This window comes from Humulus lupulus, chromosome 9 (assembly GCF_963169125.1).
Source record: "Humulus lupulus chromosome 9, drHumLupu1.1, whole genome shotgun sequence".
Taxonomy (NCBI): Eukaryota; Viridiplantae; Streptophyta; class Magnoliopsida; order Rosales; family Cannabaceae; genus Humulus; species Humulus lupulus.
Window position 1 is genome coordinate 126,234,584 of NC_084801.1, and position 19,190 is coordinate 126,253,773.

General features: G+C 40.0%; 1 protein-coding gene across 1 annotated transcript; it reads left to right on the top strand.

Annotated features, from left to right (window-relative positions):
- The first annotated feature begins 411 nt into the window (after positions 1-411).
- On the top strand, positions 412-8,374 carry LOC133802350 (RNA polymerase II C-terminal domain phosphatase-like 1). Its single transcript, XM_062240650.1, has 17 exons — positions 412-1,187; positions 1,908-2,384; positions 2,631-2,841; positions 2,962-3,119; positions 3,251-3,321; positions 3,487-3,592; positions 3,720-3,821; positions 4,032-4,601; positions 4,683-4,746; positions 5,043-5,173; positions 5,280-5,333; positions 6,036-6,132; positions 6,294-6,511; positions 6,613-6,699; positions 7,120-7,185; positions 7,292-7,356; positions 7,473-8,374. Exons 1-17 carry the CDS (start codon positions 906-908, stop codon positions 7,582-7,584), a joined length of 2,871 nt encoding a protein of 956 aa, XP_062096634.1. The 5' UTR covers positions 412-905; the 3' UTR covers positions 7,585-8,374.
- Positions 8,375-19,190: the final 10,816 nt, after the last annotated feature.

The following is a 19,190-nucleotide window of genomic DNA, read 5'->3' on the forward strand; positions in this document are numbered from 1 at the left end:
TAAAAGTACCATATATATTTATTTTACTTTAAAGTAAAAAATACCTTACCGTTTCAGGTCTTCAGGTAAAAATCCTACTCCATAAGAATATAAAGAGCTGTAAAACTACAGCCATAGATATGCTTGCCCAATAAAGTTCTGCCACGTGTTAACTTATCGCACTTTCATTTCTTGTTTTTTAAAAATAATTAATTTTTTCTTGTTTTAAAAAAACCTTAATTTTTCAACAGGTGAATCTGGTATTAAACCACGTCACGTAAACCAACGCCTTTGTATGGAGTAGAATCTCGATCCTTGTTGGTTGAACTAATGAAATTTCTATTTTGCCCCTCGAAGTTTTCAGAAACTACGGTTCTGCCACTACCGCTTTCTCTTATAACTAAACCATAAAACTCTTTATATATTTAATTCAACTTTTTTGGGCAGTGTTATTTTTGACCTTTCGCTATCTGGATCTAGGGTTTCTCTTCTTGGCGACTCGTTCATCACCATCATCATCATCATCACCAAACCCTAGTAGTACCAAATATCACATAATAGAGAGGAACAACAAAATCCAATTTCCGATCTGTTAGGAGAGATTTTGATTTTTTTTTAAAACATTTAGTTTTTAGATCATCAATTTGGGATCTAAAAGTTTGCAGAAGAAGAAGAAGAAAAACAAAAACCTAAATTTTCCTTTTTCTTTCATTTGATTAGAGATTTAAAAGCACAAAAGAATTGGACCAAACTCTATAAAGTTATTCTTGAAGAAGTTGTTGATGATTTTGTAAGAAATTCCCCCCCCCCCCCCCCCTTTTTTTTTTTAAACTACTAAGTTGAACTTGATGAGATTTGAAAACTCGGATTCGATGAGGGAGGAGGTGGTGTTTGGGTGGTGAGAAAAGGAAAAGGAAAAAAAGAAAATGTTTAAGTCTTTGGTGTATAAAGGGGTTGAGTTACTTGGGGAGGTTGAGATATACCCAGATGAAGAGAATTACAACAACGAGAAGAAGAAGAAGATTATCGATGATTTGAAGGATATCAGAATAAGCCATTTTTCGCAACCAAGTGAGAGATGTCCACCACTGGCAGTGCTCCATACCATTAATTCTTGTGGTGTTTGCTTCAAAATGGAGTCAAAGACCTCGCAATCACAGGACTCGCCGCTCTTTCTTTTGCACTCCTCCTGTGTCATGGAGAACAAGGTATAATAAGCACAACTCAGAAGAACGATTCATACAATAATAATAATAATAATAATAATAATAATAATAATAATGAGAAAATTCTTATAATGAATCGAAAGCAATGAAATTCTTATAGACCAACTTAAAATACGATGAATCCCAGTTTCAAATAATGCACTACTTCTGACTCTGGACAGTATTTGCAGGGGACCCAGTTTGAGATATGCATGAAAATGTCTGAAAATTTATGGCAATCGAGTTATATGGAACTTTTTGCCCAAGATTTTGTGAATCTGTTTGGAATAATAATCAGTATTTATTGTTTTTATGGTAATAATAATGAGCTTGTTATGCCTGAACTTCTTACTCTTTTGGAAAGTAAAATGTTAAGATTTTCTGGATTATTTCGTTACTAGAAGTTTAGAACTGAAACTTGACACCAAGAAAGTACTGTAATCTGTACAAGTGAGATTATTCTTGTTAAATTTTGCCGAAAATCTTTGTATAGATTTTTGAAGAGCTAGAGTACTTGCCATTACCGTGTAAATAATTACTGACTTGATTAGTGATAATCAATTTTTATTAATGTTTCCTTGGTACTCACTAATGTATTTTTGGAAATCTGGTTAGGAGATTCATATGACAAGGCTGGAAGTGTTTTAAGCGTTTGCTATACACATGTAGATTTAGTAACTCTTTCATTAGATAGATGATTAGATTCTCATTTTATGTGTACAGACTGCAGTGATGCCCTTAGCAGGGGAGGAACTTCATTTGGTTGCAATGTATTCCAGGAAAAATGACAAACAGTATCCATGTTTCTGGGGGTTCAACGTTGCATTAGGACTTTACAACTCTTGTCTTGGCATGCTGAACCTTAGATGTCTTGGTATTGTATTTGATCTTGATGAAACTCTCATAGTTGCAAACACAATGCGCTCATTTGAGGATAGAATTGAGGCTCTGCAACGAAAAATAACCAGTGAGTCAGACCCACAACGCCTTTCTGGTATGGTGGCAGAAGTCAGACGCTATCAGGATGACAAGGCTATATTGAAGCAATATGCTGAAAATGATCAGGTTGTTGACAATGGGAGGGTTATCAAAATTCAATCTGAGGCTGTTCCTGCTTTGTCTGGGAATCATCAAACTATTGTCCGTCCGCTCATTAGGTTAAATGAGAAAAACATCATTCTGACGCGCATTAATCCCCAGGTTTGTAGCTATTAATTTTGAAGCAGTTTTAAGATTGGCGAGCCGCTTATTTGTATTGACATGTATTACTTTGGGTTTTTCTGTACATTTTTCGCACCTTAGAATTCTTTGGAAACTTCAAGGATTTGACTGATACTGCCTGCAGAATTGTTAACACCATTTTTTTTAAATCTCTCGAGGTTCTAAGATGATATATTTGTTAGTATAAGTTCTTCTGATAGACATGGAACTTCCTTGCTACTGTAGATTCGTGATACCAGTGTTCTTGTGAGGTTGAGACCTGCGTGGGAGGATCTTAGGAGTTATTTGACTGCAAGAGGGCGTAAGCGCTTTGAGGTCTATGTTTGTACGATGGCTGAAAGGGATTATGCTTTAGAAATGTGGAGGCTTCTTGATCCAGAGTCAAATTTGATAAACTCCAAAGAATTACTGGATCGCATCGTGTGTGTTAAATCTGGTGAGTGGAACTATTCATTTTGAAATTGTTTGCACTTCATTTATGCAATCCTTGCGCCTCATATTGCTGTATTATGGTTTCTCTAACATTGATTTTATTATATTTGTTGTATATTTAAAGGTTTGAGGAAATCATTGTTCAATGTCTTTCAAAATGGTCTGTGCCATCCAAAGATGGCATTGGTGATTGATGATCGCTTAAAAGTGTGGGATGAGAGAGATCAACCTAGGGTGCATGTTGTGCCTGCTTTTGCTCCATACTATGCTCCTCAAGCTGAAGTATTATTCTGCTTTTAATCTTCAAGTTTTTGAAACTAGAATATTCTCACTATTTGATTTATACATGCACCCACTTTTGTAATGTATCCATATGGCTTAAGTGACAATTATCTTGGATTTAATGTTTGTAGGCAAACAATGCTGTTCCTGTCTTGTGTGTTGCGAGAAATGTTGCTTGCAATGTCAGAGGTGGTTTTTTCAAGTAAGATACAACCCTTGTGAAGATGAGAATTAAATATTGATTTTTTAATCTTGTCTTGAGAATTAAATATTGATTTTTTAATCTTGTCTTGAGAATTAAATATTGGTCAATATGTTTATACATGATGGAGTTTCTTTGGTGTATAACCTTGGAATTTGCCAACAGAGAATTTGATGACTGTCTGCTACAAAAGATTATTGAAATTTCATATGAAGATGATATTAGAGATGTTCCTTCTCCTCCTGATGTGAGCAGTTATCTAGTTTCTGAGGTTAGTTAGGGGATTTTTGTTTTCTGGGATGAATATAGGGAAGCAATATGTATTTGAGTTTCTTTGGAAGCTTCCCTTGCAATTTCATATTGTGCATTTTGTGAGATTTATTATTTGCATTTTTCAGGATGATGGTTCTGCTTCTGCTTCTACTTCTGCTGCAAATGGAAATAGGGATTTACCTGTTTTTGATGGCATGGCAGATGCTGAGGTTGAAAGGAGACTGAAGGTTGTTATTAAAATCTAAATTTATGCACTTTTGTATGATTTTACTATTATGTATGAATTTTTGAGATTCTGAAATATATTTCTCTACTTCTTTGTTGAGGCTCATGGGCTGTGGAGTTATCTTGTTCTGTAACTCATATGAATGGACATCTATAGGTGATTTTAGTTAACGTCAGGTCAACACTCTAATCTAGCTGTTTCTTGTTTTTAGGAAGCATTATCAGCTGTTTCGTCAGCCATTAACCCTGATTCTAGACTTGCTCCCCCCCTTCAATATACACTACCATCTTCTGGAAGTATCTCACTGCCAGCATCTCAAGTGTCAATGACGCCTTTCCCCAGTGTACAGTATCCTCAGGCAGCTCCAATAGGTAAATCATATGTTGGCTCTTTGGAATCAAGTTTGCAAAGTTCTCCCGCTAGAGAAGAAGGTGAGGTACCAGAATCAGAGTTAGATCCTGATACAAGGAGAAGGCTTCTCATTTTGCAACATGGGCAAGATAATAGAGAGCAAGCACCAACCGAACCTCAATTTCCTGTAAGACCTTCAATGCAAGTCTCTGTTCCTAGGGCACAATCTCGTGGAGGCTGGTTTCCAGTAGAGGAAGAAATGAGCCCTCCACGACAAATAAATCGGGTAGCACCCAAAGATTTTTCTTTAGATGCAGAGTCAATGCATATTGAGAAGCAACGGCCTCATCATCCATCTTTTTTCCCCAAGGTTGAGAGTTCAATCCCTTCTGATAGGATTCTTCACGAAAATCAAAGATTACCAAAAGAGGTATTTGGTACTTAGTTTGCAAGTTTTGGGGCTGTTTTTGACTGATGAAGCTCATCATTCTTTGACACTTTACCTTTGCAGGCCTTCCATAGAGATGATCAGATGAGATCAAACCATTCCTTGTCTGCTTATAATGCTGTGTCCGGTGAGTGATATAAATAATTGTGTTTTGAGATTGGTTCATGTTTACTATTGGGTTTTGGCATTCACAAACTTTTATGGTCATTTGGTTTGATTAATATTTTGGTGATTCACTGCCTTCTTTTGTTTAAAGTTGTTTGATGTGTAAACATTATGTTTATGGTGAGATCAGAATAACTTTTCTGATTAATGAGCTTTAGAAGTTGGAATTTGTTAATGAGTTAGTTGGATTTGTCTGTTTTGAATGATTCCTAGCTACTTTGTTATGTTATGATTGATTTTGTAGCTGCATATTTGCAGGGGAGGAGATTTCCTTGAGTCGATCGTCCTCGAGCATTAGGGAACCTGACTTTGATTCTGGGTCGGCAGTGTCAAATGCAGAATCTCCAGTTAGTGTTCTACTGGAAATTGGAATGAAATGTGGAACCAAGGTAATGTATGAGTATTTCTTGCAAAATTTGGCACAGTGCATAAGTATATAGTACCTATAATCATATCTGATTTTTCATATTTGTACTTGTTCTTTTTACCATATAGGTGGAGTTTAAGCCATCTTTGGTTGCGTCCACTGATTTGCAGTTTTCTATTGAGGTACTTTTAACTCTCAACTTGTGAACCTTATGCATTCGTTTTGCTAATGTTAACTGTTTTTTGTCATGTTTATTGCATGTGCCATGTTAAATTGTTGAATAAAGCAAATTAGTCGTAGTGTGAAACTTGTCTTTAATTGGTCTCTTGGGTTGGTAATCTGATCTGTATGCACTAATGGTATGTTTTGAAACAGTTCATAGTCATTTAAAAGAGTAGAAACCTGATGATAAGAGTCGACATGTCTTTTTGTTAGTTAGGCTGTGGTATTCATCATCAAACAAGGCTTGGTCTGCAAAATCAAGTTGATGATGACTGTGGGAAAAGCAAAGTTAGCTTTGAGATTATTATAGATTATAAATGATACTTATTTTATCTTTCTTTCTTTGATTATGTGATGATTTATACGTTTTCTTCATTAGTGCTTTGGTCTTATAGAGCTGATTAGTAGATGATATATACTATGTATGGCATGCTCAAATTAACATTTTCTATAGCTGTGTTATATTTCGTTAGAAATAGATGACAAAACCACCTGTTGGTTTAAGTAAAAATTATTTTAGTTTTTCTAGGATTAGATCCACATGCAAAATGGTAGTCTGAGTCACTAAATTTTGCATGTCATTTTTGGTCGAATTTGGCTACTTTTTTCTTTTCTTAGAAAGAAATTGCATTTATTTATAAGTTCATTCTGCCTTGCCATAGGTTTGGTTTGCTGGAGAAAAAATTGGTGATGGAACTGGTAGAACAAGACGAGAAGCTCAGCTTTTTGCTGCTGAGTTTTCTCTTAAGAACTTGGCTGGTAAGAATATTTGTTGTGGTTCCTGCAAATGATCTACAATCATTTGAATGTCTACTCATAATTTTGAGTTAGCAAAGCACTTTTGTGAAAATTCTAAATTGAGGGTTGCCCTCGTATATTCTATGATTCGTATTTGTGCTAACCTGGGACAATTTCTGCAGATGTGTATTTATCTCGAGTTAAGCCAGATTCAGGTTCTCTGCTTCCTGATACTATTGACAATGGTTTTGTTAGTAATGTGAATTCATCTGGGAGCCTTTCATTGGCCAAAGACGAGTCTTTGTCATTTTCAAATGCATCAGAACCACCTAGGTTTCTGGGATCTAGATTGGAGAGCTCCAAGAAATCTACTAATTCGGTCTCTGCACTTAAAGATTATGTAAGATATAAATTATTTGACAATTTGTCTTCTTCGTTTTTCTTTTTTTCTGTTACTTGCAGAAACTTAATATGTTGTGTTTGAATGTTGGATTTCTTCAGTGTATGATGGAGGGTCTTAGTTTAGCTTTTCATTCTCTGCCTTTACCTTCTAGTGGTTTGGTCCGAAAAGATGAAGTGCATGCACAGGTATGTATTGAGAAAAGCAGTTGGTTTACAAATTTGGATAATTTCAAATGGATTTCTTGTCATGTATGGATTACGGCCATCTTAGTTTTGGTAAATTGCTAGTGGTTCATAATTATTTCATTGATGAATGAATAATAGTATGGCGCTTCTAATCAATGCAATATAATTATTTTTGGTTCATCTTTGTATGTGTGTGTATATATATATTCGATTGAAGCTAACTTCTTTATGAAGCATGCCAATGTTCCTGAATTTTGTTATGAAACTGCATAGTTTAATCCTTTCCTTGAACTTTCTGAAGATAATAGTTTCTGTCATTTTCGTAGAATATTAGTAGCTGATTACTTTTATAATACATCAAATAATCATTCTATACTCTCCACTCCAACGACTTTCCTGTGTATTTGTTGTTTTTTTTAGGTAGAAATAGATGGCCAGGTCGCTGGGAAAGGAATTGGGATGACATGGGATGATGCAAGGCTGCAGGTATTTTTGTGTAAACTTTTAAGTTTCTTCTTGAACCTTATTTCAATTTCTTTGGTGTGTCAAGTATGGCTTCTCACTTCTAACGTTTATGTTTTCATTTTCTTAGGCCGCTGAAAGGGCCCTTGGAAGTTTAAGACCAATGCATGGTCAGAAACGTCAGGGTTCACCTAGGTTTGACATTTATGATCTGTGACTTATATTATCTTATGCATTTATCTTAGCCTGAGTAAAATCTAACATGAGCAGTCTGGCCCTCGAAACTTATTTTGGTGTTTTTCGATAATTAGGTTATTGCAAGGATTCCCAAGTAAGCGTCTGAAGCCGCCACAAGATTTCCCACGAGGCTTACAGCGCGTACCTTCTGCTAGATACCCTAAAAATGCTCCCCCTGTTCCCTGAAAGCCCTTAAGACTTTTTCTCATCACATTTTCCTGCAAGGCTGGCTATTGTTTGAACATATGCGCTGTACAAGATTATAGAAATGGGCAATGGCTGTGTGGAGATCCAGAACCACCAAAGTACAAGCAAAACTTCAGATTTCTTCTAACAACATTTTTTCCGATACCAGTGAACCAGATTCGTTTCGTGCTCAGCTTTCCAAGTAACTTCAGCCAAAGGTGCGCTCATTTATTCTTGCTTTCGGGTCTGGTTTCCTGAACTGTTGTAGAAGGTTGGGTAGGTGGTTCGGTTTTCGCTCTAGCTCCAATTTTATTTAGTGTAATACAATTATCATCGATGAGGTATTTGGACGAAGAGCTTGTTTCGGTCTGGTAACCAAATGTAATAATGGAGTTTGAGGGCAGCTTCTGTCAATGCTGGAGAATTCACAATACGAATTAACCATAAAAACCGACGCTGCTGCCACTGTCACCGCAGCCACCAACCCTTTTTTTTTTCTTTATTTCTTGTGTTCAAGATCAACCTCTGAAGATATCAATATACTGAGTTTACTGATTGTGTTGATTTTGACCCATTGGGGTGTCTTGGCGAAATGATGTAAACTGATCAATGAGCGGTTGTAATACAATTTTTTTTACCCTAAATTGGGGGTTGATGAATCAAAGTTGTGAGAAGAAAAAAAATGTTATTTAATGACCACATAGAATGGTATGGTCTATAATTGTATGCGATGTTGAAAAAATTCTTGTTCTTTTTCTTTTTATAAATGAAAAGGATTGATTTTGCTCTATTGATGGTTCGATGAGTATTGTATTTTAATCCTCAATATGCTAAAAAAAGAAGTAAAAAACATACATATATCTCTTATATATAAAAAGTGTGTTGACAAAGGAATTTTTTTATTTAAACGGTTTTTTTCTTAACTAACGGAATATTTTAAATATTTAACGGAATGTACTTTTAAAATTAATTAAAAATAAAATTTTATTAATTATATTAATATAAATTTAAATATTATAAAGTATCATTAGATATTTATTAATTATAAATTTAAATGTTATAAAATATTATTATTATAATAATATTTAATACTAGATTAAATATTTATTAAATATATCCATATGATATATGTTATAAATATTATTATTATTATAATATATATAATATATAACATATAATAAATATAATCATAATTTTTATAAAATTTTGCTAGAATAAATATTTAGTAGTTATATTAATATAAATTCAAATATTATAAAATATGGGAGTGACTACAACACGTCCACTTTTTTGACAACACCGGTGCATCATTTTTCTATTTTCGACACTTGGATAGATATAATTCCAAATTTTTTATATGACAATATACATTGTAGTTATTTAAAATATCGTGTAAATTTTCAAGAAATTCTGAATAGTTTACGAAGCCGAAAACAAAGTTCAAACTGTCAAATTTTACACTCGTACACAAAAAAACAAGCACGCGTGCAACAGACAGTTTAAACTCTGTTTTTGGTACCATATTTATTCAAAATTTCTTGAAAATTTGTAGGATGTTTTAGATAGCTATAATGTACACCGTCACATAAAAAAACTGAGATTATATCTATCCAGGTGCCGAAAATATAAAAATGATACATCGGTGTTGTAAAAAAAAGATGCGTTGTAGTCGCTCTCGTTTATATTATTATTATAACAATATTTAATACAAAACTAGATATTTAATAATTATATTAATATAAATTCACATGTTATAAAATATTATTATTACAATAATATATAATACATAATAAATACATTATATATAAGTGTCGCGTGTGTATAAATAATATGACTTGTAACTAAATAAGAAATTAGAATAATATTTATCTTCTATCAAGAATAAAAAAGTTTATTCTCCAATCATTGATGTATGATTTGAATAATATCATGAATGTTTTGTACCTTAAATATGGTATATTGTAATCTAAAATCTTATCGTATTATTTTAAAATATATATAAACAATATTTTGGTTTAATTTTTCTTTTAATATGTTTCTATGTCATTCTTTTATGTATAATATTATTTATTTAAAATTTATATAGCAATCATAAAAACTTAATAAAAATAATTAATAAATTTTCTAAATAAAACTAAGAAAACGTGCATTACACGTTAATTGCACCTAGTATATATATACATATATATACATACATATATATATATTGAGAGAGAGAGAGAGAGAAGCAACGTGCAATGCATATTTGCTTAGTTTTAAAGTTGTAAACTGTTTACCGAGTTTTTTGGAAACTAGAATTATCAAAGATAAGAGAGCAAAGAGAAAGGATTTAAAGAGAATCACACAAGGGTTTTTACGTGGTTGGGGCATTAAAGAGCCTTTGTCCACGAGTCTATTGTATTAGAGCTTAGAGAGCTTCAACAATGGAGTTTTCTATAAGTTTGAGCAGAATATGTGCTTACAAAGGAAAACTCGGATCCCCTCTATAGTGCACAACTGGCCCTATTTATAGGCAGTTTGATGCTCTGGACTTGGGCTGGACTAATCTGGGCCCAATACGGATGTAAATAGGATTTTCTCACTAACGGAGGCTTAATACAAAGGGTTCTATTAAATAAAATACACTAATCAGGGCCCATTGGGCCGGCTCGAGCATAACCATGCTGTACGACTAACAACAGTACGCAACTTCAGTCTAGTCCGCGTGGGCTTCTAAGGAGATCCTAGGGACAGGATCCGTCAGAGCAGTGCAGTACTATTCTGAATAACGGGGGACATTTCGAATGTAACCTCTTCTGCAGGTTAGTTGAGGAGACAAAACTCTGTGTTTCTCGGGGTGATATCAGTGTCGGGGACAGTCTATCATACCCAACCTGGACGCCTAATCCAGGTTCATTTACCAACGTCATGGTCTATTTACCAAGACCCTGGTTCGTTTACCAGAACTCAGGTTCATCTGCTATCGTCCCGATCCATTCATAGACTTGGAAACACCCTACTTATTCGCACCCCGGACGACGCCTTATACTGGGTCCGGGTTGACAAACCGTGCCCAAGTCATGGTCCCGACTTCCTTGGCGCGGGGATGTCTAGTGGATAATGTTGGGCTTGCTGATATTTGGGCCACCAGGATTCATTCCTTCCCTGTCCCTTGGGCTCAGTCTGGGCCTCGATCCCTTTGGGATAACCCATGGACCTAGAGTATCATGCCATGTGTGCGGGGAGGAAACATGGATAACATTTACCCCCCAAACCTTTATCTGTGTTCGCGTAGTGGAGGCTTGCTTCATTTCCCGGATCAATTTTCAGTATCCCGGTTTGTTCCCCGGGAAATGGGTCCATTTTCGTGGGGGACCTCTTGATGTAAACTCGCATGAAAAGTGTTTGCGCCAATATCCCTGATTAAATCCCAACGGCCTGGTTCGTTTACCAAGAGGCGGGTTCGTTTACTTCAAGGACGCCTGGGTGACCCCTGACCTTTCAACTTCATCATGCTACACATATGTGTTTCACTATAACTGGTGCGTCCATATTACTCGTGCCTGACAGATTTGGGGAGAACCTCTTGATTATCGTGTTGGCAACCAAATGTCAGTGTAAATTCCGAGGTGTCCCATCTGTACAAGTGATGCTGATAGGGCAATCGAGTGGATCATTTAATATTTCTGCATCAATTGGGACCGTCGGATGGGAAAATTCTTGAAACTTCCTTTTTTGGACCGTTGGATTAGGATGGCGCGGATTGCGACTTGGCGAATCCGCGATCCGATACTCGAGTGGACTAATTAAAGCCCCTGCGTAATTCAGGATCGTTAGATGAGGGAAGTCATCATGAACCGTCGGATCAAGAAATGTGCTTTTGGCTCTATAAATACCCCCAAATTTTCATTTGTAAGTTTACACATTCTGAACAACCAGAGTTATAAAGAGAGCTTTTTATGTTTGAGTTTGTCGACGAACTTCTCCGACGACTACTCTATTTCCGTCGCCGCCTCTTTCCAACACGCCATATTTATGTGCCATCACTTGACAGTGCGATCCTAGTTTGACCATTAGATGAGCTCTTGTGTCGCCTCCGCCTGTTCAAGATCGAGATCTTGCCGACCTTGTCACCGGACACGTTACAATCTCCACAACAAGTACTTTACAGTAAGTTCACTGAACCTTTATTTCTGTTTTTTTTGTATTTGTCGTTTTGTAGTATTACATTTGCGGCTATAGAGTTATTAGAGCCGAGGCCACTGTTTAGGGTGGTTCTGTGCGTAATAGGTCTGTAGAACAAGCGGTCTAGGTCGTCCCGGATCTTCTCAGGTCTAGGTCATCCCAGAACAAGCGGTAATTGACTGACTTGGGAAAACTGAGAAAAATTTCTTCTTCCTAGTTCCCGATCAAGATTCTGGGGATCTCTAGTGATCCTGGATCTGGTCTGGAGGGGACTCCTCCAAGCAGTTCTTAGGAGAGCCCCCATACCTTAACCAATCTTTTTGTTTTCTAGTGCTAACTGCTTGGTTGTTTGCTTCCTTTGTTGTTCCCAGATCACTGACCATGAGCCTTGGAGTTACTCTCCACCCGGAAGAATATGTCCAGTCGGCCCCCATCGTCCTGGAAGGACGCAAAGCTCCCAGTGGCAACACATGGGAGATGGACAGGGAGAAAAATGAATTACAGAAATACCGGATGTTGGATGCTTTGGAGAAGCACCTAGGAGTGGAATCGACTCCCAGGCTCTTCTATAATCATCTAGCCAGGAAGGAGGAGAGGGCCCATACCAGTGTGGGCGAGTTCGGGGCCTGGAGCATGGGCCACATTAGTGCGGGAGCGACTCTCCCGCTCCATGACTATTTCGCACGATTCCTGAAATTCGTGGGGATTGCGCCTTTCCAGCTCCTGCCCCAGGCCTACAAGCTTCTTGCGGGATGGCACATTTTTCGTGTGGCGAAGGACATCTCGAAGCCTGCCCCGGTGGAGGTGCTATACTTCTACAAGTTGGAGCTGCAGCTCAACGCCAAGGATAAGACCCGGGACGACTTCTATAGACTGGAGCCACATGACAATTATCATGCCCCTTACAGTTCCTGGAAGCACCCCCGGATGTCAGACACTACTGGTTCATGACCTCAGGGTTTCTTTTGGAGCAGAATCCCACGTTGGTGCTGGACTTCTAGCACGTGGGTAAGTTGGCTTCCCTCTTAATCCTTTTCGTTCTCTTTGTTGTCTGCTTTCGACTCACGTTCCTGGATAACAGGACCATACGCCCAGACTCCCCTCTCCAAGTCGATCCTGGACCGGAAGAATTTCTATGCCACTTTGAGCGCGGAGGAACTGGACGTGGGGGACTATGTAAACACCACGAATCTGCGATTGGTCGGGATGTTACTGGCCAACCAGACGATTGTGGCCCCTAGCCTCCGAGGGTTGCAATGTGAGAGGGACCCCACCCTGAGGGAGGAACTGGCCCTCATCCACATCGAGGCCGTTGAGGCTGCGGCCCGGGCGGACGCGGCGAAGAAGAAAAAGGAGCAGGCCCACCAGACGGAGAGGGCCACATCTGAGGAGTTGGACGCCCTTTTCGATGAGGCCCAGCCGAACACAGGGGCTCCCGAGGCCAGTATATCGGGGCAAGGTAATTCGCCTTTTCTTTTAACTTATGCTCCTCATTTCGAGGACTTAGTTGGGGATAGGAAAATATACCGAGGCTACTTGTACGGGGCCGTCAGGGAAATGGGGCTTCCACCCCCCATTGTCTTAGACCCACTGACTCTCATGTACTCGTTCGAGTTCCTTAAATACAATAATTTCTTGGACTTGGACAACATGGGGGACCGCATCCATTCCTTTGCCTTAGGGGAGTTAAGTCGAGCCCATGGTTTAGATAAAGGTTTGTCCGGAGGACCTTAGACTAATATTTGCTTTATCTTTTTTTTTGTGTCCCCATTCATATATCTGTTGACTGTTTTCCATTTTTCCATTTCAGACAATTCAGACATGTCTAACCCCGTGACCAAAATGAAAGAAATGATGAAGGCCCGGATGGCCGCAGCCAGAGCCTCGGTGAAGAAGGCCGCCAAAGGCCTGCCTAAGAGTGAGGTGATGGAGTTGGTCCTTGGGAATTCGAGGCCGGACCCGGAGGTAGTTGAGAAAACTCCAGCCACGATTGTTCTCTCGAAGGTGCGCATTGAAGCTGTTCCGTCTCTGCCTGCTCATCGACTTGGAGCAGGAGCCCTTGGCGGATCGGGTGCCAGAGAAAAGGGTCGCGGACTCGGTCGCTAGCGAGTCGGGCCAAGAGGGCTAGGACCAAAGGTCTCACCCTGGCCGAGGAGCATTATTTTGGGGAGAGGCTCATCATCACTCGGGAGATCCCGGAGGCTCCTGTGCCCCCTGTCAATCCGGCCCTCCTCGAGGAGGGGGACATGGTCCTCCAGGAGGAGAGGACGAGGTTAGTGTCCCGGGCCTGGGAAGATGGTCGGGACAAACAGGAGGAGGTCTACCGGGCCTTAACTATTCGGCGAAAGGTGGAGTTCGCCGAGTGCCCGACCGCTTTTAGTGCTTCGCAACTGATCATGGACCGGCTCGTTGCTGAGACCGGGTTTCGTCCCAAGCTGGGACATGATACAGCTCCGCTAGCTGCGGATCTATTGGCCCAAGTTGGAGCGACCATGTCCAACCTACAGTTGAAGCGATATGCCACTCTGGCCAATCAAGACGCCTTGTTCATTTCCCAGGCCATCTGTCACCAAGCCACTGCTGTAAGTTACATGTTTGTATGATCTTTTACTTTACCACATTTTTTACTCGTACGTTTTCTAACTTTGGTTTGTTCCAGGACGCGCTGCTGGCCCATAGGAACGCTGACTTGGTGGCAGAGATGGTGATGAGACTGGAGACGACTCGAATGAAGCTGGAAGGGGGCTGTGAACTAGTGCGAAGCCGCTAGGGAGGCCCTGGCCAAGGAGGTTGCTCGAGTTCAGGCTGACCGTGAGGAGGCCACCCGGGTTCGGTTCCAACTTGAGGAAACTCTGTCCAGGAAGGAAGTTGACTACAAAAAGTTGGTGGATAGTCTGGAGGCAGAGCTTCTTCGTGTTCGGGGCTCGGAGGCATCGACCAAGGCCCTCCTAGAGGCAGATGAGGCCCAATCTCACCAGGATCGGGAGAAGGTTGCAACTCTTGACTCCCGGATCCAAGCCCTGAATGACTTGCTTCAGCTGGAGGTGAAGCGAAATGAGGAGGTTCGCCAAGAAAAGGAACGGGCAGATGCTTTGCTAGAGGCCACCTTTGATGAGGCCATCTACATGGCTTGGCTCCAGGACAAAAACATGAACCACCTTAAGTTGTAACTAGGATCTTGCTGTGAAGAAAGCTGAATTCGAGGCCAAGGAGAAAGCCGATGCGGAGCTCATGGCCGGGGACGACCAAGATGAAGTCGTTCCGGAGGCCCCGGAGCAGGTCGAAGCCTAGGCGGGGGCCTTAAAGTTGTAACTAGGGCTTCTTTTTTGTTTATATTTGTATTATCTTTATGGACGTGGATGCGTCCGAGGCAATTTTTCTTGCTTGATTTTTTATATATTGATTTTATTTCTTGCACACAGTTTTCCCTTTTTCATTCGTTTGTTTTTCGTCCAAAATTCAATACGTGTTTTACCACTTTGCATGAACATGAGTCAAATGTTTGGTCCTGGTTCCAACGGCTGGGACCTCTAGAGAAAAGTTGCAAAAGGCGTTTAGCATGTCTGGGGACCCGTGTTCGGATCTTAACGGCCTAGACCGTTTTGGACTTGTCACTATAACTTAGCTTTTTTACCCCGATTTTATAGTTGAGCTCCAACAGCCTGGACCGTTAGAGATTTCCTTTAGATATGACTTAGCTAATTAACTCACTTTAATCCCGATGTTCAGGTTCCAACGGCCTGGAACGCTAGGGAGTTAATACTTGTCATCAAATTTATTTGTCATGACTCTAGTGTTCAGGTTTCAACGGCCTGGGCCATTAGAGATTAGTTGATTAGCTTATTTTGAACCTCTGGGTTAGGTTCCAATGGCCTGAGCCATTTATAAGACTAATTTTAAACAACTTAGACCTAAGACTCACGTTCCAATGGTCTTGGGCCATTACAGAGGAAACATGGACAAGTATTTGGTTACTTGAGACCACATTAGGTCAACCAATTTTTAGGTATTTCGTATTCCCGGACCATGTATGTCCGAGTTAGGATTAGGCCTGAGCCGTATTTCCTACTGAGTATTATACCTCTGGACCATGTACATCTGGGTTGGGATTAGGCTTGGGCCTTATGTCCTATTGGGTTTACGTACCCCCGGACCGTGTACGTCTGGGTTATTACTAGGCCTAGGCCTTACGTCCTATTGGGTTTTGTACCCCCCCGAACCATGTGCGTCCGGGTTAGGACTGGGCCTGAGCCTTGCGTCCTATTTTGTTGGGAGTTGGGTTTTTCACCCCCAGTCTATATGGTCTGGACTAGGACTAAACTCTGAGTTTTGCATCCTATTTTGTTTTGTTTTTATTCTTAGACTTGTTCGTATAGATGGTCATACCACCCCAAGTGAGCGAAGACCGTAGTCTTAGGTCACTTGTTTGTAGAAAGGATGAAGACGGACGCGAACTTTATTTCTTTATGATGTTTTGTACACATCATTTTTATTAAATAAGAAATTGCCATGGGGTGTACATTGTTTACAAGAAAAACTAAGAACACTTCCATGCCCTCCTGACTACTGATAGAACAGGCAGAGGTGTTCTGCGTTCCAGGCCCTTGGGACCTCTGATCCGTCTAGTCGCCTTAAGCGATATGTTCCCGAACATACTTCATTTTGGATTTCATAAGGTCCTTCCCAGTTTGGTCCTAAAACCCCCACTCCCGGATCTTGGGTTGTAGGGAAGACTCTTCTCAGGATTAGATCACCGGTTTCAAACTTTCGACTTTAGAGTTAAAGTGCTAGGCGATCTTTCCCTGATACATCTTCAGCCGAACCTGGGATTCTTCCCGGATCTCTTCAGTGAGGTCCAAAGATTCCTGGAGTAAGGCGTGGTTCTGGGCAGGATCATTTGTGTCTCGTCTATGAGAGAGGACGACCGTTTCCACTGGGATGACGACTTCGCATCCGTACACCATTGAGTAGGGAGTGTGTCCGGTAGACGTTCTTTCTGTGGTCCGGTATGCCCATAAGACACGAGGCAGTTCTTTTGGCCACTTGCTCTTACAGGCTTGAAGCTTTTTCTTTAATGTCCCCTTCAAAATCTTGTTCATGGTCTCTGTTTGCCCGTTTGCTTGAGGCCTGGCGACATCGGAGAAGCTTTTAACGATGCCATGTCTTTAACAGAAATCAGTGAAGTGGACACTGTCAAATTGCTTCTCGTTGTCAGACACGATTTTGTGAGGGAGGCCATATCGGCACACAATGTTGTTGATGACGAAGTCCAGGGGCCTTTTTGGAAGTGATGGTGCTCATTGGCTCCACCTCAACCCACTTGGTGTAATAGTCGACGGCACGCGATGTCATACTTTACGCCACCTTTCCCGGTCGAGAGCTATCCTACCAAGTCAATTCCCCACACCGAAAATGACCAGGGATTGGTCATCAAGGTTATCTCCGTCGGAGGGTCTCATGGGATCTTCGTGTACCTTTGGCACTGTTTTCACTTGCGGACATAATCAACACAATCCTTCTTCATTGTTGGCCAGAAATAGCCCTACCTTAGGATTTTCTTGGACATACGAAGTCTGGCTGTGTGATCTCCGCAGAAACCTTTGTGTACTTCTTGCATGATTGCACTCATTTCTGTCCTGGACACGCACCAGAGGTATGGCATGGACAACCCTCTACGATAGAGTTTGCCATCCATCATGACGTATCTGGGAGTTTGGTACTGAAGCTTCCTGGCGGACGCCTTATCCGCGGGTCACCCTCTTGTGGTTAGGTAGTGGATGAGAGGACCCATCCAGGACGTGGAATAGTCTATGACATTGACCGCGGGGGCTTGAATACTTGGTGCGGGAAGGTGGTTGATCGGGACAAGCCCGGAGAGATCGACTTCAACATCCGTGGGCTGCTTGGCTAATGTGTCTGCAAAACATTCTGTTCCATAGGGATTTGGCGGATGGAATATTTCTTGAAGGATTGGTGTAGCTCCCGAGTTTGCTTCACATAAGCGGCCATCCTTTCCCCCTTCGTTTGGTATTCCCCCGAGATTTGTCTGACCACCAATTGGGAGTTGCTGTAGACTTCTAGACTTGCTGCCCCTACCTCCTGGGCCAGACGTAGTCTAGCTAGCATGGCGTCGTGCTCGGCCTCGTTATTCGATGCTTCAAACTGGAAGCGTAGGGCGCTTTGCAACTGATGTCCTTGAGGGGATATTAAGATGATCCCGGCCCCGACCCTGTTTTCATTTGAGGCTCCGTCCACGAAGACCTTCCATAGAGGCGCGATGGGGTAAACATGATCTTCATCTTAAGTGATCCCAGTACACTCCACGATGAAGTCGGCCAGGGCCTGTCCCTTGATTGAAATCCTGGGGACATATGCAATGTCTAATTGACTATGTTCTATGGCCCACTTCAGGAGTCTTCCCGATGACTCGGGTTTCTCAACACTTGCCGTAGGGGATGATTCGTCAGTACCTTTATGGTGTGGGCCTGAAAGTAAGGCCTCAGCTTCCGGGACGCAATCAATAAGCAAAATGTTAATTTCTCAATCAGCGGGTGTTTAACGCCCAAAATGTGCATCCACTCAGCGGTGGTTGTAGTATAGATCGGGCGGTCGATTCCACAAGGAGGCAAGGAATTAAAGTTAATCAATAAATAAAGTTTAGAGAAAAATAATATGAGGAAAATAGAACAAGTAATTTTTTTGTTGTTTTGAGATTTAAAGATTAGAAATAAAGATAGACTAAAGTGTGATGTAACAATAGGTAACAAGTAGGAAGGATCAAGAATCACCAATATGCATACTTATTTATTTGGATCTTTGATTCATAAAAATTACACAAATGAGTAGTTCACATCCCAACTATTCATTTAGAAGATTTAACATTGAAGCACAAATATGTTTCACAAAAATGTATTTAAGTGATTATTATTCTTTACCATGGAAAGATGAGATAAATCTTATGAGAAATCTAAAAATGACATTACACCATTGGCAATAATGCAATAAAAGATTGAATATAAAACCTAACACAAATATTACTTTTACTATTTATAAAATACATAGAAAGAGCATTACTAATTCTATATAGATTTTAGCAAAAGTAAATATTTATGAATGAGATGGAGAAAATGATAAAGATATTATCTATATTATTTTCACTAATTTGATAATACATAGAAAGTGCTTGACAAAATCTATATACTATTAGTAAACATAAATATAGATAACAAGATGAAGAAATAGAGATGAAGAAGTAGAGATGAAAGAAAATAAATCACTTAAATATATAAACTTTAAGCACATGGTGAATCAAAAATACCAAACAAAGTTATTGTACATATAGGATCATCCTACCTAAGAAGGTTAGCCTATTATGCTAGGCATTCTCATGAAATTATAGAGAGAAAATATGAGAAATGAGACTAAAATTTGGTAGAGTTTTG